Source organism: Barbus barbus (assembly GCF_936440315.1).
Source record: "Barbus barbus genome assembly, chromosome: 46".
In the NCBI taxonomy this organism is placed as follows: Eukaryota; Metazoa; Chordata; class Actinopteri; order Cypriniformes; family Cyprinidae; genus Barbus; species Barbus barbus.
In genome coordinates, this window is record NC_136724.1 from 6701139 (window position 1) to 6728239 (window position 27101).

General features: G+C 38.6%; 1 protein-coding gene across 8 annotated transcripts in view; it reads left to right on the forward strand.

Annotated features, from left to right (window-relative positions):
* The window catches only part of LOC306865118 (histone-lysine N-methyltransferase 2C-like), a 132361-nt gene that overhangs the window by 66058 nt on the left and 39202 nt on the right, over positions 1-27101 (forward strand). For 7 of the 8 annotated variants that reach the window (XM_079409496.1, XM_079409495.1, XM_079409499.1 and 4 more), the window contains exons 13-29: positions 3773-3880; positions 3990-4822; positions 8358-8477; positions 10999-11115; positions 12405-12509; positions 12656-12760; positions 15291-15472; positions 16786-16950; positions 17165-17274; positions 17802-17879; positions 17987-18199; positions 19441-19569; positions 20456-20575; positions 20661-20785; positions 23062-23251; positions 24611-24709; positions 24988-25035. In XM_079409496.1, coding sequence (XP_079265622.1) covers positions 3773-3880; positions 3990-4822; positions 8358-8477; positions 10999-11115; positions 12405-12509; positions 12656-12760; positions 15291-15472; positions 16786-16950; positions 17165-17274; positions 17802-17879; positions 17987-18199; positions 19441-19569; positions 20456-20575; positions 20661-20785; positions 23062-23251; positions 24611-24709; positions 24988-25035 — 2847 coding nt within the window. The remainder of the gene's footprint in view (positions 1-3772; positions 3881-3989; positions 4823-8357; positions 8478-10998; positions 11116-12404; positions 12510-12655; positions 12761-15290; positions 15473-16785; positions 16951-17164; positions 17275-17801; positions 17880-17986; positions 18200-19440; positions 19570-20455; positions 20576-20660; positions 20786-23061; positions 23252-24610; positions 24710-24987; positions 25036-27101) is intronic. The other variant, XM_079409500.1, reaches the window with a different exon arrangement.

Below are 27101 nucleotides of genomic sequence, written 5' to 3' on the forward strand. Positions count from 1 at the left end.
TGCGTGATGCCATCAGTGATTCATCCTGACACGGTTGAAAAGAACCACAGTCACGCTTACTCACATGACCCAGTGCACAAACAACACAATCACCTGAGCACAGATGGCTGATTGTAGCTGCTGCGTAGCTGCTTTGAGATCTGCTTCTTTCATGATGTTATGAAGTGTTAATCTGTTAGGCTGGAGGCTAGAGCCCGTCTGATGTCATACCCACACTGGGAATGGTAAATCCTTTAAGTTCATCTGCTTTGCTCTCAGGCAGTGTGCAACGCTGCCAGGTGACACTGTCAGGTGAGTATTGATGACTGAAGTCAGTACAAGGGCTTATGGGAGTTTGCAGACCCTGAGGCGTACCCAATCAGCAATAATAGGTGTTTGAAACCCAGCATCAGTGTGCAGAATCAGCCAGACAGCAGACTTGCTATGCTCTCTGGAGTAGGAATATGTCAGTATCCTGTTTTAATCTCCTCCTCTTCCTTGTCTGTCCAGTCAGACTGTAGTCATTGCGCATCAATGCCTCATGACCTCAGCGGCCTTTCCTCTTGTTTGAACTCTGCATGTCCACTGAGGGACCCCGAGGCTTGTTTACATGCTGCCTCTACTGGGCAGCTCAACTAGACTTGAACCTCTGTCTTTCCCCAGTGGCGGAATGCACTTTTTTTGAGGACCACAATATAGAGTAGCCTTAAAAACATTGCTGATTTTGTGTTGTTTTAGGGGTCTCAATTAGAAAAGGTGCAACACTCACTCTTGAAGAAATCCAATTTTGTTGGTTAAAAAAATGTGACGTTTTGGCCATTATCCAGGCCTTCATCAGATGTCTGGTCAAAACGTTGCATATATTTTAACCGATTAATTTAGATTTCTTCAAGAGTAAGGGTTGCACCTTTTCTAATTGACATGGCTTTTTGGTTGCACCTCCTCTTTTGTTGGTAGAGCACCTCTTTTCAGTCTTTTTACTTTTTAAGGGTGTCACAATATTTAAAAAAAATTAAATATCAATATCATGTTATTACAACACATGATAATATTGTAAATATAATCCAGCGCCTGTAACTATCTTTGTTGACAATCCAAGTAATGTACCTTAACGCTGGTTGCCCCCCGTCAGAAAAGGAAAAAAGAAAAGAAAAAAAACAACATTGACAGTGTGCAGATAATACTGCTCTACAAAATCATGTCAGTTAAGATGACAAATGAAAGTGAAACCCTCTACCTGCACCTGAGACAGGTTAGCTCGCCACTGTGGGAGTTTTTTGGGTTCTTTAAATGAACAAAATAGACGTGTTAAGACACCCCAGTCTCCAAGAAGGGCTGAAATTCTCTCCCCTCGACCCTCCATATTTTAAGTGTGAGAGAAAACATAAAAATATGCTAAATTAAAGATGAATTTAACTCATAGCATTAACTCATAGCATTCATCATTAATTGTTGCTGCAATAATAGTGAAAATCTCTAAATGAAATGAATGCAGTTGATACATTTATGTAATTAAACAGTACAAATGTTTAAGACACGCACACTAATTCTATTGCTCCTGCTGATTTGTAGATCATCAAACCAATAATTTTAACAATTCAGTTTTAGTGCACAAATGATCCTGCACATTTCTGCATTAAGTATAGAATGACACATCAATTCATGAGGCTTGTTGAGGAAAAGTCAGGTTAGGTGTGCACTTTTCACACCTTTCACACTTTTAAGTGATTAGACAATACAGTATGTCACAGAAACACACTATCACCAAAATGTATTTAACTTCAGAAGACACAAGGTGATGCATGTATGCATCTATGTAGATGTGAGTATTTGTTGTAGAATTCTTTGTAGCACAGCAGTCTGGGGGAGGGGAAGATATTCTCTAGACCGTGACTTGTCCGCCTGGGTTAAAAATAGATAGGAGCTCTAACCCAGTGAGGCTTTCATCTTCCCTGTGCTGCTAGTGGATTGTAAGTGTAGAGACGTTATCAGGACACCGCAACCAACCTAACTTCTCTTTAGCTCTCTGAATGATGGCTGCTCTATCATGAGTCTTTGATGGCTCTACACTGTTTTTTTACACCCCAGGTTAGATTCAGGTTAGATTAATGATGTTGTATTGACATGATATAGGGTTTACATTGCCAGCGTATTACAGGTGGTCATACAAAATAGGATTTTCTTGCTCTTTAAAATACGTTGATATGCTATGTAATAACATTTTATATCATCCACTTTAAGCTCCTCTCCAGGCAATTAACTGAAACTAAACTACGAAAAGGATTTATTATGAAATTGACATCACAGCCATTAGCATTTACACATCAACACCTATTTATAAAAGTTTTCTGATTGGCTAAAGTACAGAATCCCATGATCAGATTTAAAAATATATATATGTTGGTAACCAGTAAATACATCAAAAACAAAACATAGTAATTTAGTGGGTTCTCATTCATTCAACCTACAGCCAATCAATTGAGTTTGTTGCGGAAATGTATTCTTCGAAGTTTGAAATCCTGCGGATGTAAGGCATTTGAACACTGTTTGTTTTTGTTCTAACAGATATTCTGAAGTCTTGCGTATGAGTGAATAAAAAAAGAGCGCAGAGCATGGCTCATGTTTGTTTATTAATTTCTGTGTGCCCTGTATGAGACCATCTCAGCAGTGTCTAACAAGAGCAGGGCTGGTAAATATGTTGTCATGGTGATGCCTGGCACAATGGGCTGCAGTGGCAGCTGAAGTGTTCCTGTTCCCTGTTCAGAGTGAGGGAAGCGTAAATGTATGGTGGAGGAGGGGGCAAATAGAGCACTGTTGAATTTGATATGGATATAGAAAAATACAGATTAATAATAGTAGTATTTTTTTAGTTGCCCTATTCAGTCTCTGATCAATCATGCTATGTTGATTGAGACAAAATGATGAATTATGCATTTAGTTGTGATTTTAGGATTGCAAAATAGTTGTTCAGCAAAGCGGTTCAAAACATTTGCATGTCATCTGATTGATGGTGTGAGTGGTCACTTTGAATATAGCTGTAATATTCAAGTTCTTAAAGCTGAACATCTCTCAAGATCTCTCTGATTTTTTTGAAGATTGAAGAAACCTTAGTGTATGAATGGCTGCTGGTGCCCTTTGAGTAATACACGAACCCCAAGTTGTTTCAGGGAGGTTGAGCATGTAATAAGTTAGCGGTGCCGTTTTGTGTCATAAGTCACGTAAAAGACTCAGAAAAATATTCTGACCGTGTATGTGTGGAGATGAAGATTCCAGGAGACCTGCTGTTTCATTATTTCGAGCAGTTTACTAACTGTTGGTCCAGTGTTCTGTGTGTCAGATTCTTTGGTGCATGTTGCGATGCAGTTTGAGCAAAGATAATTGGAGTTCTGACAACCAAACACAAGCAATTTATTTTAATTCAGGAAAACAGTGAGTCAATGACAATAGTGTCCAAGATAAAGACAAGTTTTCAACAAAAGTTTAACTTTAATGACTAAAATGTCATCAGTGTAAAAAGTAATAATGTTTTCCTTATGCCTTGAATACATGTGAATTTACATATTATTATTAGAAGATTATGCCAACCAAACTTCATTAATAAGAGATTATTTTAATGAATTTCATTGTTTTAATGAGGGTTTTCTTCAGAGGCATGTTCATGTCACTCTAAGTGTGAAATGCCTTTTTTTATAAATAAAAAAAAAAAGAACATTTCATTGATCCTTATGGATGTTCAGCATAGTAAATAGTTTTTTTTTCTTTGTGCAACTCAATACTTCCCTTTCCTATCCAGATGTCTTCATGGCTGTTGAGGAAGTAAAGGAGGCTGAGGAGGAAGTGGCGTTGGAGCCAGAGGCCAGTTCTAGTCCACTTTCTACAGTGCCAGAAGAGTTCCTGTCATGTAAGTTTTTATTTTACTCAGATAAGCATGTCCATGAAGTGTGCATAATGTTTTGCAGTAAATTGTTTTTTTAGCCAGACACCTTTTTTTTTTTTTTTTTTTTGCACAGCTGCTGAACCTGCCCAGGAGATCCAGGTTACTGTGACTCTGACAGAGGGTTCCGGTTCCGAGCCTCCTCCGTGCAACTCCACTTCAGTGGGTGTACCCTCCCTCTCCTTTCAGTCCTCTTCCACTACTGAAGACCATAACCAGGAGCACAGTCTCATTGGTGCTTTGGAAATGGGGAAGGAAACGGAGGATAAGCTGCCTGATACTACAGAGGATGAACCTGAAGCAGACGTTTCAAAAGCTCTTCCTGCTTTTCCAACCAAAGAAACTTCCCCCAAACACACTCAAGCACAAGAGGAAGAACCCATGGATGTCTGTTCCTCAGACCCCTCCAGTATGAAGGATAAAAGTATGACAGATGTCCCAGAATCCGAGAGTGTTGTTGAGGAAATTGAGCAGGAACAGAAGCAAGACAAACAAGAGCACGAAGAGGAGAAGATCGCAGATCCTGAGGTCACTTGTATTTTACCTGAGCCTGGTAGTGTCCCACTGGTTGAAGAGTGCAGTCCCACCGTGCAAATGGACACTACACCTGTCAGCGACCACAGTTTCTCCAGTTTTAGCTCTCCCATTGAGGATAAGAGCCTCATCTTGAAGCATTCCCCAGGACAGTCCTTCGACGGATCAACCAAGTTGACCCAGTCCCCATTTTCCACTGAAGCCTCGCCGAGGGAGACGTCTCAAAGCCAGACGCCTACCCATGGCCTGAATCTGGCTGGATACAGCCCCAGTGTTTCCAACACCATCTTCTTTCCCCTTACTCCCAAGATAGGTATGGGAAAGCCAGCCATCTCGAAGAGGAAGTTCTCTCCAGGAAGGCCAAGGGTAAAGCAGGTAAAACTCCTGGTTTTGGGCCTTTCTTTTTTGCTGCTTAGCTCCTGGTTTTCCCTCAGTCTCTGTAGGACACTGATTCTGTCTGTGATCCACAGTTTTCAGCCACACAGTAATTACTCCTTTGCTCTCCATGTTCCTTCGTCACATTGATTAGTGCCAGAGCGTAGCGTGTATTAATTAACATGGAAAGGCTCTTACTGTGCTCTCTCTGGCTCAGTCTCTGCTTCGCTCACTCATTCTTTTCCCCGCTCTCTCTCCTGCCTCCAAATCCCCCCACTGCCCTTCTCAAATACATCACTCACAGTATCCTGGGAGAGAGGGGGGCTGGGAGTTGGCTCCAGAGCCAGGGGTTTATGCTAGTGGAACATAAAGGAGTCTTTCTGGAGGTGTGTAATTCGGATAACTGCTCACTGAGCTGGAAAGCACAGCACAAAACCCATTTCCCCTTTGAGCTCTGGAGCAGGGAGGATGCTGAGAACTCCTTTTTAGGGCCTTCTAACTTGTCATAAATCTAAATTAATCCTGGCATTGCAGTGTCTCTGTGCCCAGTAGAGTAAACTTCAAAGTACAATTAATCTAAGCATTCTTCGAAACAAAGATTAGAGTGTGTTCATTCCCGTCTCGCTGGTACGAACCTTGGCATTTCACATTGGGAATGCTTTCAGTATCATTGATCTGATTGGCAGATCATACCGCAGCTCCGAGTGGGGCTTAGGCCTGATAGTCTGTGCGAGTACGCAATTGCAAGTATGAATGCTGGCAATGCCAAGCATAAGAGTAAGTTCACCCAGAAATGAGAATTCTATCATCCAAATACCTCATCCAAAAAAAGTTTTTCTATCTCTTTATGTGATGAGCAGATTCAGTTTAGGCAGTTTGACGCACATACATAGACCATGCCAAATATGGTAAACGGAAGATCAGTCGTGCTTGCTTGATGGTTGAGAACCAATGAGGGTTTTTTTTTTCTCGCAACTTCATTTGTTGTGGCTGAAACTAGCATTTTGAGTCTATGCAAAAACCAGTGAGGTTTGTTTCTCGCGTGCCTTGCAAGTTTGAGCTTTCGAGTTTACCATGTTTGAACTCTATGTATTTGTTGTTCAGTGTATATATGTTAATGAAAGCCTAAATGAAATCTGTTTTTTTTATAGAAATAGATTGCATCTCTTCCAAAAAAAAATGTGGATTGAACCACTTGATTCATATGGATATTAAAAAATCTTGTTATATTGTGTGTTTCCAAAAGATGAGCAAAAGTCAACAACGTGATGGTTAGTAAATAATGACCAAATTTGTATTTGTAGGTGAAATATCCCTTTAAAGGTGCTGTAACCTAACCTACACTACACATCATGTCTTAACTCATGATGTGTACACAGCTCTTCAAAATCATGCCAGTAAACTCAATGTCAGCAAAACTTAACAAAATGTTTCACAGAGAGAGCATTACCGATTGGCTCAAACCTGAATCTCTTTTTGATCTTTATACAGTATAGGTTCATAACAGTCTAATATACTGTAGTATACCAGGATATCTGATTCAATGATATCTGTCAGGTATTAGGGATATTTTATGTGTGGCATACCAAACAATTAGCTTGCGACAAAGTGCTTTCTGTAAGATTTAAATGGGATCTTTTTGATCTAATGATCTAATTTGTAGTTTTTCAGATAGCTGGCTATAAACACTTTGACAGTTTAACAAAACGTGCTTAGCAGTTGTGTTTGGATATATTTTATTTTCGTAAAATCGAATGACTAGAAGAGTGTATATGTGTCTATATATGCTAGTTTCTATGGCTCTGGTCGCTTTTCTCTCTGGAGTATGCGCCATCTGGGCACAGTGTTATTTGAAGGGTGGGCAGCTGTCATTGGCTCCAACTGAGATTTCCGGTTTGGTGTGTAAAAACTGCGTTCATGAGTATGTGCACGCCCCTGTGTTATTCTGTGTGTGCTTATGAGAGAGAAAGAGATTTCGTTTTGTTGTGCAAATGAGCTTCTAGCGTTTCATCGTTTTCTTGAAGTAACTCCCACTGATTCTCTTCAGAGACGATCAGGCATGGCTTACGCTCTGAATTTTGTAGAAGTTTCAGAGTCCTATAAGGATAAGCTTGAGTTTTCATTTGGAAATATGTATCTCTTGGCTGGAAAAGATTTCATATTACCACATATGTCTTGGTAAAGTGTCTCTTGGGTGCCTTCCATTTAAGCTAAAAGTGTTAACCTCTTCATTTATTTTACATTTGTACTATATTTGTTTATTTTGAAAAGACTCAGGGCTGGAAATTCAGTATGAAGACATGCTTCTTCCTCAGCATACTCTTACCGAACTAACATTGCATGGCTGTCAATAAGCAATTTAAGACATCACCAATACCAACACCATGATTTTTTCTTATTGTCAATCTTAGTCAGATTTGATTTGTTTGTTTTGATGTCTTTATTCACAGGCATGTTGGCATGATAATATTTGTTTGTTTCTCAGCTGCCACCCTCCACTCATACTTTAATGTTTCAGGAGAGCTATATTTTTCTTTCTTACTTTCCTTTCTTTTTTTAATCTGTTATAACAATTCTTGGGTCTTGTGCCTAAGGAATGGTCCTTTGTTTCATTAAGTACTTTTGTTTTATGAGGAAGCAATGTTCTGAGTTCAATGCAAGTTATGCTCTACATCAGGAATTAGTTGATTACCACAGAAAATAATGTTTAAGCAAAAATGATAGAAATGGTAAACGTGTCTTCGTTGCCCAGTTTTTTAAGGCTATTTTTTATTTTTAGAATATAATGGGACAGTATTATTGTGATCGGTAATCAACAGCATGACACTCTTGTCCAGAGACATTAAGTTGTATTGGATCTCAGACATGCATTTAAAGTAGTGGTTTGGGACAAAACGATACGTGACAGGAAAAAAAGCAACCAACCCGCGGCTAGTATTTATTATTTATAATTTAGAAATAATTTTCATTTTGTAAAACAAAAAAGGCCTTGCGGTGATTGTGTTATGCATTGTAATTACACCGACTAACCCTCATTAGCTCGTTAAACAGGCTAAATGCTCCCCATGACGCTTTGTGTTTTATGAAATTCTCTGTTTATCTCAAAGAGCTGCTTGTTCTCATGCTGACACGATCACGCTTGTTTAGTGCAAACATATAAACTAGGTTGTTTCCATGGAGGCATAATGACGCTTTATAATGCGGATCCTCATGTTATTTTAATCTGTTTGTAAGGGAATTTAGCAGACTTCCCTACAAATTGAAACTCGCTCAAAGCAAATACTCACAATTGCTTTTCTTAAGACAGAAAATATAATTCCGTAATGCCACTGTCACGTTTCAGGAATTTGTCCCAAACTTAATATCTCACTGTATCGCTTGATATGATGCATTTGTGTAGAAGTATTGGATTCATTTGACATGCTGTGTTCTTGTTGCTGGCTTCACATTTATGTTGCTGCATTTTGTCACCCCTCATCTTCCCCTCATCACCAATATACCCCCCATCCGTCTCTTCTCCGCCGCTTTACCTCAGGGTGCATGGAGTAACCGTAGCGCAATGAGCTCGCCCTCCTGGTCTCCAGAGCGCTTGGACGCCTGGGACAGCCCTAAGACCAGGCCGATGCACGGGCTGCCCATCTGGACCATGAGATTGGTAAATGAGGGGAGGGTGTTAAAAGGGTTTTGGCTCTGCAGGGGACTGATCTTTTAAGGTGGGTGTGGGTCATAAAGCATCAGCTGGTTTAGTCTGGAAAGTAAACTCAAAAATGGTACAAGAATTATGGGTGAAAAACACAAGTGAGTATGACTCTGGTTGGTCTTGCTTAAAAAACGTTTGTTTGTTACTAGTGTAGAATTCAGGCCTTGATATTATGATATCCAACTTGTTCATGATCTAATTTGTCATGCTTCTGACATTTTTATATTTTTATTTTTACTATTTTTAACCTGACGTGCTGTCTTAAAAACAGAATGCTCATAGCATGAGATTCTAAAAAAACCCCAAAAAAAAACAATGAGACGTAACACACTACCCTAAAGGCTTTTATCTGATCCATATTACCGTATTATGTTAAAAAAAGGTTACTGCTATTTGGAATCAGAGATGCATTGAAAGAGGGTTGTAATAATGTATGCAAATGACTATAAATGTCCCCGGTCATGATTCATCAGTGCCTGTTACTCTAAAAAAATAAATAATAATAATAATAAAAAAGAAAAAGTTTTCATAATGTCATAATCATATGCTGACATAAACAAGGCCATGCGACCAGGTTTATCCAGTAACCTCATAATTCACTAAATAGACAAATGTATTTGTCCTGATAGACAAATACAAACCTCTTCCCTCATTATTGATTACTGAATATTCAATTTAACTCTGAAATGCATCACATTACAAAGGTTAATGCTTTGATTTACTGTTTTATGCTGTTATCCATTGCACATTTCCGTGTTCACAATGTATATTAATATAATGAATATTTCATATGATAGCATGTTCATATAACAAACCCTGCACATATCTACAAATGCATGAGACACCAGAGTTGCATCCTTCCCATTGCAGCAGTATCTCATCAGAATTGCTGTTCTTCTCTGTGGCTGTACTCGAGCAGATTTAGAGGAGTGCCTTCCTTAACCCTCGTCTATTTTTTCCCTCTCCATAATTCATTTCTGCACAAATTAGAGTCAGACTGTAAAGGCGACGGAGTGCGCCAGGCTTCCTTAGGCAATCTCTCTAAATGAAGTTGACGTCTCCTGTCTGAGTAGTGCTGCTTGACTACAGTGAGGTAATTACCTGGGAGGAAGTGGGAATTGGGCCAGAGCTTCAGCCTCGATGCAAACGCAATGTGACACCTTCAGAAGCAGGGCGAGTTGGCAGAAGCCTGGCCTGAAATGTGATCTGTAAGTCAGTGTAGTGTTCAGGGAGTTGGGCTGAACCTCCGAGGGTCAGGTCTTGGGATGGATGGATGAGTTTGTATCACAAACACAGATGCAACGGGTTTGGTGCCTTCCAGAAAGTTTTCCACCGTGTCAAGCTAGGTTATAGGTGGATTCAGGTAATTATTTCTCCTAAACAGCAGAACCGTTTTCAATTAAATCAGTCAAGCAATAGTACCATTTGCTATTAGAGAATAATATGTGTGGATTTCTATGTGAGCTGGGTGAAATGGCGGATTTAAGTGCAATGCATGAAAACAACTTTTTCTTTTTTTGTTATTTGTAAAAGCAAAAAAAAAAAGACCCAAAATTCTTTAATGTGTATAGGGATAGTTCACCCAAAAATTAAAATTCTGTCATTAATTACTCTTGTTCCAAACCTGTAAGACCTTCGTTCATCTTCGGAACACAAATTAAGATATTTTTGATGCATTCCGACAACTCTCTGACCCTCCTTTTAACAATCTCCTTGCTACGTTTCTGGGCCTTGATCGTATAAGGATCCTTGCTGTCTGTGGAAGGGTCAGAGAGCTCTTGGAATGCATCAAAAATATCTTAATTTGAATGTGTTCCGAAGATGAATGAAGGTCTTGTGGGATTGGAACAAAATTGGTGAGTAATTAATGAAAGAATTTTCATTTTTGGGTGAACTATCCCTTTAAGAGTAACTGTTATTTTTTTAAATGCTGGTATGCTGTTAATAATTTTATCACGATTTAGAGAGAAAAACTCTAGTTTAAAAGAAATAATCCACAGATGACTTTAATAATTGAACAATAAAATTAAATACTTAAGCAAAAATGTTTTAAACTTGAGTGTGAGGAAGTGTGATACGTCTTTTCCTTCAGTGAACATTTCTGAGTGATGATTCAAAAACAACAACAAAAAAGCAAATTTGTACAAGTAAATCAAACTTACCAACTCTTTTACCATTTTTACTGAGGTTTAAATCAGTGATTACATTATAATACAATGAGCAGACACAAAACTGACCTACTGTCACGGTCTGTAGGAAATGTAATGGCCGGATATGAAGCTCATTAAAGTCATTGTGATATTCCAATGTTGGTTTATTTTATATCACCAACAAAACAATATTTGATATATCATCTGTATCGCCCTGTTTGCTATGAGTATTTGCCCATTAGTACTATACATTCACTCACGATTTTTCCAAAGTGTACCATAAGAGAAATGAAATAATATCCTTTTTCTCTGTCTCTGTCTGCTAGGGTCGTGGATCTGGCTTTCCTGGAAGGCGGCGACCCAGGGGAGCTAACCTGTCTGGGAGAGGTGGCAGGGGACGCTCCAGGCTAAAGATGGAGAGCAGCACTGTGGTGACCCCTGGGGTATGAAGCCCCCACCTCTACAAGCATAAATAAAACAGCGCTCAGATGTGCTTAATGTTCACATTAAAGCCTGAGAAATGCACTCACGCTCAGCAGAGCTTCAGCAGCAGTTCCCGGCCCAAATGGCCTTTTCAAAATAGCAAATGCTGACATTTTCCCCTACACAAACGACTTGTGATGGGGGAGATTGAGCCAGCATGTACTTGGCTGCCAATATGATAAAATAGGCAATTTTGTACTCAGCAGCCATCCTGTAGTTTACACACAAAATGAAGATGTTGTCTTAACTTTGTCAGGGAGTCTCATTACAGTCCAATGCCACAGTAAATTGTCATGTAAAGGCCTGTTCGTGCAGTGTGTGAATTTTCACTATGACAAGCTTTAAATTTAAACTATCCGTACCTATAAAGCCCATTACACCAGCTAAACAAAGCAGCTTTACTTTTCCCTTCACCTATAAGTTGAATGCATTTTGCATATTTTTTCATCTAGATGATATTAACACATAATGAATAATAATATAATATACATACAACATTCACATTGCGCAAGTATGAAACATGACCATGCAATGCAGAACCAACACTGCAAGCAAAGCCTATTTTTACGGTGCATTGCAAGCTTAAAGGGATAGTTCACCCAGAAATAAAAATCGTCATCAATTACTCACCCTCATGTTGTTCCAAACCCATAACACTATTATTCATCTTCAAAATACAAAGATATTTATTTTTAAACCTGAGAGATATCTCTCCATTTTCACCAGACCTTTAAAGCTTCAAATTGTTTATAAAGACATCAAAACATTCATCAGCACATCAAATATGGTCAATTGCAGCTCAACTGTACTTGCTTGATGCACAAGAACTAGTGATGTTTGTTCTTGCTTATGCAAGCATGTATGAGCTCCTTCAAGAAGCAATGAGATTTGTACTCTCACTTCAAGCACATATATTTTAACTTCCATTTACCATATTTAAAGTTTTCTATGTATAATATTGATAATAGTTTATGTGGAAAAGAAGACTTGGGACAAGCTGGGCCCAATGTATGCATTGGTTGAAAACTACTACTGTAATAGCCTAACAGCAATTTGTAAAGTGTTGTCCATTGCTGTTTTTAATGCTTTTTTTTTTTTTAACCACCTCTGACATTTTCAGTTACATGATTACATTGAAAAATGTCCAGAAACAGCTACGATGTCATTAGACACACAGTATAGTAATATGTTAGAAACAGCTGGATGTGATCTGAGCAAATGTAAACAGATGTCATGTGCTCTGTTACAGGTGAGCTTAATGGATTCTCCATATGTGGTAAAAGAAGAGGAGGAGAACTCCATGCACAACACTGTAGTCCTGTTCTCCACCTCTGACTCTTTCACACTTAAACAAGTAAGTATATGAGTTCAAAGTCAAAAGTGAAAACACTTCATTGGACACATGATCTTGCTCTTAAAAATGTGAGGCTTAGATTAACTGTAAGCATGGGTGTGAGAATTAACTTCACGGTGGCTGTCTGCTTTCTCTTGTGTCTTCAGGACATGTGTGTGGTGTGTGGAAGCTTCGGTCAGGGTGCTGAGGGCAGACTGTTAGCCTGCTCCCAGTGCGGCCAGTGCTACCACCCCTTCTGCGTCAATATTAAGGTAAGACCCCCCCCAATCAATCACAGCTGACCTTGTTCACAGCACCGTTCATGAGATGTAATGGTGTGAATTATGAGCTGCTTTTATCTGTAGTGAACGTTAATGGTGTGTGAGATAAGTGTGACAGGTCAGTGTGTGAGAGGACCCGGATGAAAGCAGCCCGAGGGTAATGAGTAAAATGTTAAGAGGATAATGAAGCACACTATAAAGGCCATGTCTTATGTTGATAGACTAAAGCAGAGATCTTTATCATGTGAAGATAGCAGTGACAGAAGAATACATCAGGGTGCTTTCGGTATCTCTCAGCGCTTTGAGATATGCCAAGTAGAGAAACTTCCTCTATTATAAGAGGCCCAAATTGACTCTTCTGATTTTCTGGAAATCTTCTGAGATTAATGTGGAGTTCTACACACACAGATTGAGTTTGGGCCTGATTAAGAACAATTAAAGTAATAAACCTCAAGTGGCAGTGCATTAACGTGATTGTTGGTCGTGGAGAGTGGCTTATTAAGTGTCTAAAATGGCAACTCCAACATTGATAAAAACACTAGTGTTCTATATATGTATTATTAATAATAACCACAGTAATATAGTTTTGTTTATCCTGACTTTTTTGTCGTGTTTTCCCTGCAAACTCCATCAGTAAGGTTCAAATATCCCTTCATCAAAACCAAACCAAAATTTGTTCCTTAACTTATATTATACTTAATTTCCTTAAAAAAACAAAAAGAATTAAACGTGTTAAGGTTTTCCTTACCAAAAAATCAATCAGTTAAATGATTATATTTTTAAATTGCAATTTCCTTCTATTTTTTTTTTTTTAACCCCCTGGAATCTGCTTAAGTGCCACCTGAGGGAACATGTACCCCTTGTTGGGAATCCATTAGCTTATCTGCAGGCTGTTTAAGCGTGCCAAGCAACATACAGTTCTTCCTTGTTTTGTTGTAGCTTATTACATTAATATAGAATTCAGTTGATGGATATTCACAGGTGCACACTTATCAGCTATTTTACAACAGATTCAAACATGGTTTGTCCAATCAGAATGTAGAGCTTGGAAATATCCATTTCATAAATGTGCACAACTTAAAACATATTCATGCATATATATATATTTTTTAATCCAGTATCCAACAGCCAAATGTCATCACCAAGTGTCATGCATTCTGATGTCTAAGCCCAGCACCTGTGAAAGAGCTGTCTGCCTCTCATTCAGTCATCCATTGGTCTGTGCAAGCAGCTGACTATTAACAATCACAGCTGCTGAAGATAATTGCTCTTATCCCAGATAACAGAACAAGGACATTTATTTAAAGATAATTGATGAAAATTCTGCTATTAATTCACCCTCATGTTGTTCTAAATCCATTTTTCCATTTAATACAATAAAATGCTACTTTTTCCATACAATAAAAGTTAGTGAAGATTTATACAGTCAAGCTATAAAAGTAGTCCATACAAATAGAGTGCTATAGTCTTCTAAAGCCATAAAATTGCTTTGTTTGGTGAACAGACTGGAATTATAAGTCATTAAATGTTATTGGTGCCTAGTGTTTCATGACTGATCATTTTTCGTTGTCAAACCTGGTGCAACACAATAATGTACCATGTTGGAATGTATGCAAGTTTGAATGAGATTTAGGCCTGTAATAATTAAGCATACAAACCGTACAAAGCTCATCATTCTCATGCTAAGCAAGTACAGTTGAGCTTCTGTTTTGATGTGCTCTATGTAAGTGCATTGATCAATGTTCATAAAAAGCCTAAATAAATGTTCATCGTATAAAGTAATTGTGTCTCTTCAGAAGACTTGAATTAAACTGCTCGACTGATATGGATTATTTTGAAGCTTCCAAGTGTGGACTTTAATGGAGGCACATAAATCTCTCAGATCTTTAATTTTTTGGATAAAACTAAACCTATAATGAGGACTGTGAATTTACCTGATGAGCTATGGACTACTTTCATGGTGCTTTTTGAAGTTTGACAGCCCCAGGTCACTATGTATAAAAAAAAGTGTAGCGTGAACAACTCTGTTTTGCCTCATGAAGCACTAGAAATTCATATCATTTGGAATTATGTGGCAGAGTAAATGATGGCAATTTAAATTTGTATTTGAACTTTTTTTTGTTCAATCTGACACTCTGCAAGTTCAAATAGGGTTATCAGATTGTCATGTCAAGCATTTCTGGAAATTTTCCTTCATTAATATGCATCAAATGGCCCCTTTCCCCAGTGGAGTATAAACCCAGAGGTGCCAGTGAACAGCAGGCGGACTGGACACATTTGTTAGTACAGGATGATGTGGTTGGATTGATTTATCACCACCCACATAAATTGATCTATAAATGCCAGCAAATCCTTCCGACAAATACCTCTGACTCCAGAGACATCTGACAGCTGTGTTCTTTGTGTTTCTCATATCCATCCAGATTATAGCCTGCTAAATATAGAACCCTCCATTGCCCTTTAAACTAGTGCTTGACCTGTGTCCTTTGACCTCAAGTGTGTGCGTGTGTGTCCGTTTTAGATCACAAAAGTGGTGTTGAATAAAGGCTGGCGCTGTCTGGAGTGCACAGTGTGCGAGGCATGTGGGCAGGCCAGTGACCCCGGGCGCTTGCTGCTCTGTGATGACTGTGACATTAGCTACCACACATACTGTCTGGACCCACCACTGCAGAATGTACCCAAAGGCAGCTGGAAGTGCAAGTGGTATGTACACACACACACACACACACACAAACAGAAGTCTTCACTAAAATTATAAGCAGCTTTGGACCGTAGCCCAGTTTGTACTTTCATAGTGCCGTCTTCATCTTTATTTTTTTTAACCATCAAGTTTATTTGCAAGCCCATTTTAATCTCATAAATTAACACATCGTTTTTCTTGCATGCATTAAATGAATGTGACCTGTCAGTTTGAATATGCAGGTTGGAGAGTGAGATTTGTGTATGGAGCTACAATAGCTTGAAAATTTATATTTACAAAATATGATTCACAAGTCTTTTTTTCAAGAATGAATAACACTGATATGTAAATGATGGCTGGCAGACGGTCTTAAAATTGGCGCATGAAAATCCATAGCGATCCACAAACACATGATGATTTTCAAATGCAGATCTAACAGTTGTTGCATCTCATTTTGCAATAGAAATTGAGTCTGTAAATGGCTGTTTGCAAATATATTCAGTTTTTATTATTGCAAAGTAGCTTTCGCATTTGCGAATCATATTTAGTAAATATATTAATTTTAAGAGTGTTTTAGGTCCATATTTGAGAGCTACAGTGAAGGGGAACATTTTCCATAAATAATGAGCTGAACTGTTTCTCATAGAAAGCTTGTAAGAACACTTGTAATATAGTGCATTAGCCATATTGACTTATTTGAGAGGAAAATGTACTTAATTTTCCTAAAAAAGTATTTCATAACATCATTATGCAAAATCTTGATCCTAATCATCCCCTCAGTTTCGTTATACAAAATACAGTTTTTAGTTTTTCTCTTGATTTTGAGGTGAAATATAACCTTTATTATATAATATTATAACATTTTCTTTACAGATGCCATGACAATTTCTTTCATTTAAATCTCCCTGCCTCTCTCAGTGCTTTAGCGCTATCTCTTTGTATCTCTTTTTTTCTCTCTCTCTCTCTCTCTACGCATCTAACACTCTCTTGATCTTGAGCAGCTGTTTTCAAACAAGATTGAAGGGGATTTCCTACATATTTGTTGTAATGTCACGTGTAATCCTCATTCAAACAGAGCTGGGTTTGCATTGCATTGTGACGCATTCATTCGGAGCTTTACGTGGATTTGAGCCATTTAAATATTTATTTTTAAGGCAGTGCAGTCAGTGCTAAGCCTGTGCAAACAAGAGGCGTATCCATTCACAGAAAGGCCACAAAATGAGTGTTAAAGAATGGATTTAGACATTTATGATTAAAAGTGTGTGTGTCTGGGATAATGTGTATTTGCACACTCATGTATGTTATATCGGTGTGTAACTGTGTTGTTCTCCATCAGGTGTGTATTGTGTACTCAGTGTGGAGCCACGTCGCCTGGCCTGCGCTGTGAGTGGCAGAATAACTACACTCAATGCGGTCCGTGTGCGAGTCTCACGGTTTGTCCCGTGTGCGCACGCAGCTACAGAGAGGAAGAGCTCATCCTACAGTGCTGGCAGTGCGACAGGTGGGTGGCACTCCATCATGCCAAATGCCATAACGGCAGAATTAAAAAGTATCCTGGGAAATGGCTCAGCAGTAGATTAGTACATGAATAAACGCAGGTGTTGATGGGGGAAAATATTCATCACGTTGAGCATGTGATATTTGCTTGCTTTGTGACTTATTCTTAATGGCTGACTGCTTGTGAATGTAGTCTAATCATGACGTTTGGTTTGCAGGTGGGTTCATGCCTCATGTCAGGGGCTGAACTCTGATGAAGAGGTGGAGAGCGCAGCAGATGAGGGCTTTGACTGCTCCCTATGTAGAACGCATACCATGTCCACACCTAGTAAGGGCCACATACTTCACAATTTCAACCACATTTAATCAGTATGTTTTTGTAGTTTGGATTGAGTTTGTAAATTGATTTCATGCCTCAATCTGTTTGTTCAAACTACAAAGAATTAAACAGATTTGATTTGGATATTCCAAAAAAAATCTGATTTTTGCTGCATGGCTGAACAGAAATGCCCTAATCGTAATTTAAGGTGAATGCGCTTCAGACATTGTCTCTTGTTGATTCCTGTATGATGTGCATGTTGATGCCCAATTTTTCTGTAACAGATGGACACTATAGAGTGTTTTGGTCAATGAAACTTTGTTCCAGCAAAATGTGGTTCATTAAAAAAAGCAGATGGGCTGAATTTTAAATCAAGCTGCAACCTGTTCATGTGAATTAAGCAGCAGTTAATGTAATCTGCCTTTAATGGCTCCAGACTGTCCTCTTATCAATAAATAACTAAACAAACGACTGTGAAATATGCAGTGTTAACCTGAAATAAGTCAAGATTCAGTCTTGCTTTTGTGTTGTTACAGGTGACACAGTGGCAAAGCTCATGGAAATCAGCGAGCCTCCTGTAGTGGCACAGATTCTTACGAAAGTCAAGGAAAATGGTATTAATGTTTGTTTTCATTTAACTTTGCTGTATAACAGTTATGTTACTTAAATTTCTGAAGTGTCAGAGTGACAGTCATCATCGCTGTGTTCTGTTCTGTGCCAGAATTCCAGCGGACCTACACTCAGGATGGTGTGTGTCTGACTGAATCAGGCTTGTGTCAGCTCCAGAGTTTATGTGTCCAGACCGCTCGCCGCAGACGACAAAAACCCAAGCTTAAGCTGAAGATCATCAATCAAAACAGTGTGGCTGTGTTGCAGACACCCCCTGATCCCCAGTCTGAGCTCTTCAGAGATGGAGAGATGGATGAAAGTAGAGGTAAAGAATGTGTTTGTGCTTAAAATTGACTTTTCCATTTTCTTTTTTTTTTTTCCTTCAATGTTACCCCTGCCTAAATCTCACCATTGGTCGAATCAGTGCTAATGACACACATTTTATATATTTCATTTTAATTTATTTTTTTATTTTTTATAGTGTATATTTGTTAATTTCGTTTATTGTTTTATTTTTAGCTTATGTTAATAACCCTGAGTTTTTAAGTCTCTGGCTATGACGTTATTGTGTGCCACTTAACTTTGGTGGTGGTTGTGAATTAGTGATGAGCATAACCGAGAAAGACAGATTAATCTAGAAAGTCGATTTAAAAAATACGAGATTTGTCGAAAATGTAGAATACAGAGTGGAGGGATTGGAGAGAGAGAAATCGACAGGAAGGTGAGCCATGTAATGAATTTGACTTGGAGAGAGAAGAGCGTCTTTGAAAACAGCAGTCAGCAAATTATACCTGGCTTGGCATTTCAGTGATCAGAGGCTAGGCGGCTCTAACTGAATTAATGGCTGACCCCTCCATCGTAGCGCCAGTCTGAGAGAGAAAGCAGGGGTAATGGGGAGGAATGGGGCCACAAGTTTAACCCCCTCACTGCCAGACATCATATATAAAATGGCAGTTTATAACATTAAACTAAATGCCTTGAGTAACTCCAGATTCTGGGTTAGCATTAAGAGTTGAATTCTAAAAATGAAATGCATGATTATTCTGTTGATTCAATTGAAATACACCTCATTAAGAAGAATGCATTGTGCCGCAGAAATACTAATTAAAAAAAAATATATATATATATATTTTATTTGTGAACAATAAAATCATAAACGATGTTTTAAAACATTAAAACATTATTTACAGGGTTTAAAAATGTTGAACTTCATATAAAAGAAATAGAAAAACAACTGGACGTTTTGTTCTCGTTTCATCTTTTGTTCAAACTGAATTAAAATGTGGCTTTTTAAATTTTGTTTTGTATCTTATTTGTGGAATGTTCCAAGCATCTCAAAACAATACTCTGCTGTTATTTTAGTGCCCCAGTCTTTCCATCTTCATACAAGTCAGATGGCATTGAATGCAAATGTGTTTGTTGTTTTTATTAAATGCGTGTGTTCTGTGGTTATTAATGTAATCTACTGAACCAGACTGCCTAGTGAGACTGCTGTGTTTTTGTGCATGCGGTTCAGAGAATATTCTGTCAGCATCTAGAGTACTCTGTTGTTTGGCCGCATTGCAGAGGGCGACCCGATGGACTGTGATGGGAAATCTGACTCCAGCCCCGAGCGTGAGCACTGTGATGACCACCTGAAAGGGGCCGACGGCAGCGACAGCAACAAGAAGAGGAAGAGGAAGCCATACAGACCGGGTGAGAGAGCGAGAGAGAGAAAGGTGCAGTTATCGGAAAGGACAGCTCCACTGGACTGTGAAATAGTGCGGCTGCAAATTCTGGACCTTAAATAGCATCCCACAGTGCTGTGCACTTTAAAGCTCCTTGCCGGGGAGAACTCTGGAAAGAACGTTCTCTCTGAGCTTTTTTCTGAGAAGAAGTAATCTCTTTAAAGTAATGTCCTTTTTAAGCACTACCTTCCATTTCTTTAAAACAAAAAATGGATATAGTATAGACGTGTATTTGCACAGCTCAGTTCAGTGTTAGCCTCTATTTTTCCTCTGTCTTTCTTACTGCAAACTTACTGTTTAGGCAAGCGTTACCATTACTGTTGCTCAGGGTTTGTGTTCTAAAACAAATCTAGTTTATTTTTTGGATAGAGATGAATACATACAAATGAAAAAAATGTTTTGAGAGTAGAGAAGCAGTGTTTAAGAGCTCTTTTTTTTTGGTTAGTCTTGTTTTATTTAATTTTGTTCTTAACCCTGTTCTTCCCATTGAAATGTTTACACTACTTACAGTACATAAACCAACCCAAGTGTCTTTCCTCATTCTGTGTCCATGCGGTGGACCGTGGTGGAGTGGGGGTTGTTGGGTCAGATTCAGCCAATGTGGTGTAACCAGAAATAGACTTACCTGAAATGGTTGCTCCAGGAATGTAGCCAAGATGAATCACCCTCTCCTGGCCCAAAGCTAATACGTCATCCTGAATTATAGAGATGAATGTCAAGACATCACTGTCAGGGTCCCACGTTATTAATTCCTGATTGCATTCATCATCTAGTTTAGGGGTCCAGCATCTGTATTTTTTTTTGACACTGTTTTAAGTTAAATTAGATTTTGGTTTCCCATCTTCCTTCTTTAGGTATTGGTGGGTTTATGGTGCGTCAGAGGAACAAAGCAGGGCAGGGGAAAGGCAAGCGGTCTCTTAGTCGGAAAAACTCCACAAGCTCGCTTCCAGAGAACTTCACAGGAAAGGAAGAAGGTATGGTCTGGACATCTCAGGTTTTCATGTATATTTACTTTGGTTTATACTCCTAGTTGTTGCATCAAGTTTATCTTTTCACCAGGTTGGAATGAACCAGACACTCCTGTGGATGGGACTCCCATCATCAGCGAGCCTCTGGAGAAAGTCAAGAAGAGATACAGGAAGAAAAAAACCAAACTTGAGGAGGCCTTCCCCTCGTACTTGCAGGTCAGTCCCACAGATATTCAGTCAAAGTGTTTCTCTACTGAATTCTGGATCATTTTTGTGGTTATTTTTTTATTTTTGAGGAGACTGCCTCTCTTGCCTCCTCAGAAGAAATGTCTCTAAAGCTAATAATAAGTTGTACACTACTTCAGACTGGGTTTAAGGGTAATTATTGTTTTATTGTTGAAGGGGACCACTATTAGATTTTTAGTTTTTATACTATATATAAACATTAATTAATTTAAATTCCAACTTGAACTCTCTGGAATGGCTTTCCCCTTACACTTCCTTTTTGCTTGTTTTTACAAACCGAGTCTAAATTATTTTCTTTCGAAATAGAGAACACTCCACAGATGTTTTCAATAGACTAGGACTGTCGCGACTAATCGATTTCAAATCATCGATTTCATTTTGCTCGTGTCGACTAACTGGCCAAATACCAGAAGTGGCGCATTTCACGAATGAGCATCCTTAAATTAGTCGATAAATTAATCAAAATAAAAATAGTTGTTAGTATCAGCCCTATAATAGAGCGTATTGAATCTGGAACCACAAGCCACCCCAGAGGAATAAAGCTGTAATAAGTGTACTACATAAGTCACTTTAGATAAAAAGTTAGGGATGCACGATATTATCGGAATCAGCCAATAATGGCTTTAAATGTAAATATCGGCATTGGGCCGATATGAAAAATTATGCCGATATGTCTTGCCGATAAGAGTAATACATTAACTCACATATGCTCAGGGTGTGCTAGCGATTAGATCACGTCAGTAGTGTGGCTCATTCTTGAAGCAAAGTTTTGCCTAATTGATGATTAGATTCACTGTTTTGGATCGCTGCATTTAAGATGAGAATGCACGTACAGAATGACGCATTTGATGTATGATAGAGCAGTAATAGCATTTGCGGTGGCAGCAGTGCAGCCTCCCCTGGGTCCTAATGCCTGTTCAGCAAGAAGTTTTAATTCCGTAGGGAGCGTTGTTGGCCTACTTCTAATAAAATGAAAGCAAAATAGAAAAAATAATATTTAGATTGTTTCTGATTAAATAAAGCAGTAATTGATGCCATAAAATCATGAGTTTGTTTTGATTTAAAGTTCAGAAGCTATAGCTTACATGACCAAACACAAACATGTCACTTAAATTAAATAATTTTATATATACTGATTTATTCTTTGTGTAATGTTATATTTTTAAACAAATTATGATCTCTTTTTACAACTCTTGCTTTAGACCATTTACAAATGTTAAGTCTTAAAATAAAATGTTAAGGTTACCACAGCATTTTTCTGAAAAAAAAAAAATATAGCTATTGAATATAGTTTATTTATAGTTATTTCAAATCTTCAATGTACTGTCGTTATAAAAGAAGGTCTATGTTGTTTATTTAATTCTAACAAATAGGTTCTTGTTGAAAACTAACCAGAATTAAAAATAATTTGCTTATAATTTCTGCACAGGAGAGACTTGGTGTTGTTTCCAATCAAAAGGAAATATATCGGCTATCGGCCAAAATGAGTTAAAAAATATCGGCATATCGGATATCGTCAAAAATCCAATATCGTGCATCCCTAATAAAAGTGTCTTCTAATTACTTAATTACTATTTCTCTCAGTAAACATAGGCATCCCTTTTAGGACCTGGCTTCACATCAGACCTGAATGTGTTTGAACTGAGGAATGAAATGTAGTGATCAGGGATTTTGTGAGCATGTGCAGGGTTGACACATGCTCTTAAAAAGACCGTCATGCTCAGCGTGGGGATGCAGTGATGCATTAACTGTAACAGCTGTCACTTTAGGCGTTCCTGTTTGTCAAACTTGAAATTAGACATAAAGGCCATCACCATAGGAATGTCTTGAATCAATGATTTAAATTGCAGCACATGAGGCCTTTAATGTTTTAACACAGCGGAGAGTCATCACATTGGTAGTTTAAGAGTATTTAACCAACCCCCCCCCCCCCCCCCCCCCCCCCCCCAAAAAAAACCCGCTATGATTTTCACTTGATGGGTGACAAAATGGACAGAAAAAAATTGCTATTAATTTACATTGAAGGATGAACCTGAGCCATATCTAGACAGCAAAATATCATAGCATCACCTAGCAAGTACCCAGAACATTGTAGCTGCACACAGCTGCAAAATAGTGCACTAGAAACTACCCAGGGCATATTTTGCACAGTCAAAAACAACTCATATTTTCTTGTGAATGTGGAAATCTAGTATTTACTTGGAGTGCTTGTGCATTATTAACTTGTGTACATGTTTATGTTACAGGAGGCGTTTTTTGGGAAAGAACTTCTGTATAAAAGCAAGCAGACCAAGTCAGCTCTGGAAACAGGGCTTGTCGAGGAAGAAGCCAGTCATGCAGACAGTAAATCACAGAGCACCAGCTTCCTGGACCCTTTATCTGACCCGCTTCTGAGTACCACTTCCACTCCTGTCTCGTCTAAAGCAGGGCCACTGCGTATGTTCAGCTGTACCTTCATATTTCGAAATGTAGAATTTATATATATATTTATTATATATACGTATATATTATGTCTACACGCATATTTTCCAAATACACACACACAGTACTGCCCAGAAAAATTAGACGTTCCTACCCCCAATGTGATTTGCCTTTGGTCAGAGCAGAAGAAACAATTTAATCTCTAAACAGTCAGGTCACAATTTTCTGCTCTAGACTGCAGTGAATTCTGCAGGGAGATATAATGCACATTATCACCGTTCCTCCTGCTTTCCCATCTGCAAACACTGAATGCATCACACAACCCAACAGCACTGCAGATTCCTACAGTGTAACTCCAGTGGTTTGCATTAGAGACCGTCTCGGTTCATCTTTTGCCACAGGGACTAAAGAAGATGAACCATGCAAATGAACTTTTTTTGCCCCCATGTGCTCATTTTGTGTCTTCTTCAGCCCTGATTTGCATACTCTTATAGGCTGAAGAGCTTGTTCAGACGCCTCATTCTTCACCATTTCTCCTTATCCTCGGTTCTGTCAACCCTCATTTACACCCAGCCCAGCAGACCTCTGCTCGTAGCCAACCTAACATGTTTTTAAAACCCAATTTGCCAGCACTTTTCTGAATTCCCTGTCAGAGCTCTCTCGGAGGATAGGAAGCTGGCAGTCACAGTGCAGTGTTTAGAAGGCTTGTGCGTATTCGTTTGGAGAGCAATCACAAAGCTATTTGAAGGCTTTCAGGGCCGCTTGTTTGTCCTTAGAGATTTTCATCTCCCATAGAGTGAAGCTTCTGCTCTGCAGATTCTTGCGTTTAACCCTTTCATGCAGGTTTAGTCTTGAAACAAGTGTTTGATTTGGGAATCGTATTATGCATACATCTTTATGCAATTAATGCTAATTACAAAGAATATTTCAGTAAAATTAGGGGTGGGTGGTATGACTAAAATCTTAGACCACTTTAAGGATATAACAAAATTTTGAAGACGAGGAGCAGGGGGTTCAAATGTCATTGAAAATTTTTTGGAAGGGCATGTCACCCTTAATGTTTAAGGTGGATACAGCAACGTGAGCAATTTTATATTACACTAACAGTATGGCTCTGTTTCAAAACTGAGAATATTTTGTGCTTCTCGTGACACAGTGTATAGTTTTGTTAATGACATTGTTTTTTTTAAATCCAAACTGTGTCCAAGTGACAGAAGTTGCACCCCTATTATCAAGACGATTGTCCAGTTGACACATTTCTATTATCGCACAGTAAATGTCTTACCGCCCAGCCCTGGGTAACATTTAATGATGAGCACTTGGTGATTAGTATGGATACACGTGCTCAGAAACGCTTGTCTTCTTGATCTCTAGCCAATGTGGAGGATCCGTTAGCCGAGCTGGTTCTACATTCAGATGATGAGCTCCTGGGAATGCTGTCCGATGACCTGGTCAAGCCAGGCACTGAATCAGGTAGACTCAGTCCCAAGATCTGTCCATAGGATAGTCTCCCCTCTCTCTTCACTTTGCAGATGCTCTAACAATCTCAAAAAGGACACATGCAAATGTGTCTTCACAATTGCATCTCCTCTTTCTTTCACATTTTTGACACTTGCATTTCGCATTTTTACCTGATTTGCTGTGTTTCTACTTATTTGTTGTCATGGCATCCTCCTCCTTTTTTCTTAATTCATTTTTTCTGCATTTCTGTTTTATAATTATTTGGTTTTATCTGGTTTGGGTTCTTGTAGGTCTTGATTTATGCCCTTTCCAGGTGGACAGTTCCCCCTCTCCATTCGGTAAGAGCTCTGTTGGCACAGCCTCTCTGGCTGTAGAAGTAGAGATGCCCCCCTCTCCTGGCCTCTTGCCCCCCACAAACAGGACCTCAGATTTTTTGTAGTGCCAGTTCTGCATGATCTCTTTTCTGACAAACACGCACTCATCTTTGGCTTTCTGCATCTTTTTACTAACCACAAACAAACTGCATGTTTTCCTGCACATGAACCTGTTGTGACACTGCGGTGTGAACTAAACTGTCCTTAAATGGATGTTGCAATTGGCTGCTACTGTACCTTAGTTGGCAATCTGTGACATTGTACTGAAGTGTGATTGATATGTGCTGTGCCCTTTTTCTTTTCTAAGGGGTCTAATTTAGTTGATAATTTTATTTATTCCTAATTGCCAGCTTTTTAGTTGGCAAGGACACATTCCCCTTCTCTTTGTGGAATGGCCTTGCAGTGGAAAAACTAGTGTTTTGAGAGTTGAAGCGACTGCTTCAGTGTGAAAGCATGTTCCACAAGGTTACAAAAAAGTAGTTTTACTCTTGGGTTCCCTTTAACGCACTGGTCTCAAACTCAATTCCTGGAGGGCCACAGCTCTGCACAGTTTAGCTCCAACCCTAATTAAAAAGACCTGATCCAGCTAGTCAAGCTCTTCAGGATCACTAGAAACTTCCAAGCAGGCGTGATTTGGACCTGGTTGGAGCTAAACTGTGCAGAGCTGCGGCCCTCCAGGAATTGAGTTTGAGACCAATGCTTTAACGTATGGTGTATAAACATGCAATCAGAGGATGTGCTTTTTAAAAAGTCAGTCAGAATTTTAACATTGACGGCTATTTGTTTCCCCTTTCTTTAAAAAAATAAGGTAAATGATACATAATAATGATAATTGCAGTAATTCTCTTCAGTAATTTAGAAACATTCCCACAGTGAAAGGAGGCTAAAAGGGACTAGAAGTGAACAAAGCTAAAAATTAACGTTTTAAAGTGTACCTAAGAATGTGAAAACAGACTAGGAAAGAGACATAAGAGTGAACATAAAAAAAAATATGAGAGCAGAATAAGATGAAAGAAATGCAACATGGGCTTGATAAGGACTTTGCTACCCTTGTCAAAGATTTAGTGGTCTCTTATTTAAAATACTGAATGTTACAATATTTTACAGATGGATAAACATAGAACATGACAGAGAATTTACAACCCAATTTGTCAAAGTGACAGATAATTATCATTTGTAGCGTAAACTCTGTGTGCAATATATATGTAAATATATAAGGGTTTGTTTTTAAGTGCATACCAAGGTGCTTGGTTTAGAGAAATGTTTCAAGTGGAATACAACTTAAGCTGTATTGACAGCATGCTATCAGAATATAACTTTGATTTATCCTTCACTGTTAGTCAGTCAAAACAACAAAAATGTCAAAACCTCCAATGTTTGTTTCAAAATTATAGCTGCACTATACACTTTAAACATTATACATGTTAATATTTGTGATTAAAATTGCTCACTAACCTTATAAGTATAAAGTTAAAGTTACATTTTTTGTAAGAAAAAACTCATACAAGTGTTTCAACAAAAATGCAAGCTGCACATCTCAGCTTTTAAACCCTCTAACAGACTTGCATCGCCCCTAGACTTTGTAAGTGCATGACTGTAGTGTAAACACAACTGATGCCACATTCTGTTGATGGAGCTTAACCTGTTTTGAACATTGAACATGAACTTTACGTGAAACCGAGGTAATTGTCATTGGAAGCTCACCTCTGCATTCAGACCAAAGCATAACGGCTGACTCTTTGATTTTGATGACAACATTTACTATTATTAATCATTGCAATTGCTTGCTTTTTCATTGATTAAGCTCTCATCTATTGTAATGGGAAACGATATGCAATGATGAAAGAACATCCATTTTTTAAGAGACTTTTTCACACTCAGTTGAGCAGGCAACACTAATTGGGTTCCTGTTTTGCTTGGAAAATTGAGTTGGTGGAGGGGATGAAAGAGAGAGCAAGAGAGAGAAAAAAAAATTCCTAATTTTTCCATGACATGAAATAACAGTCCCCTTTCCCTGTTTTTTACTTCCT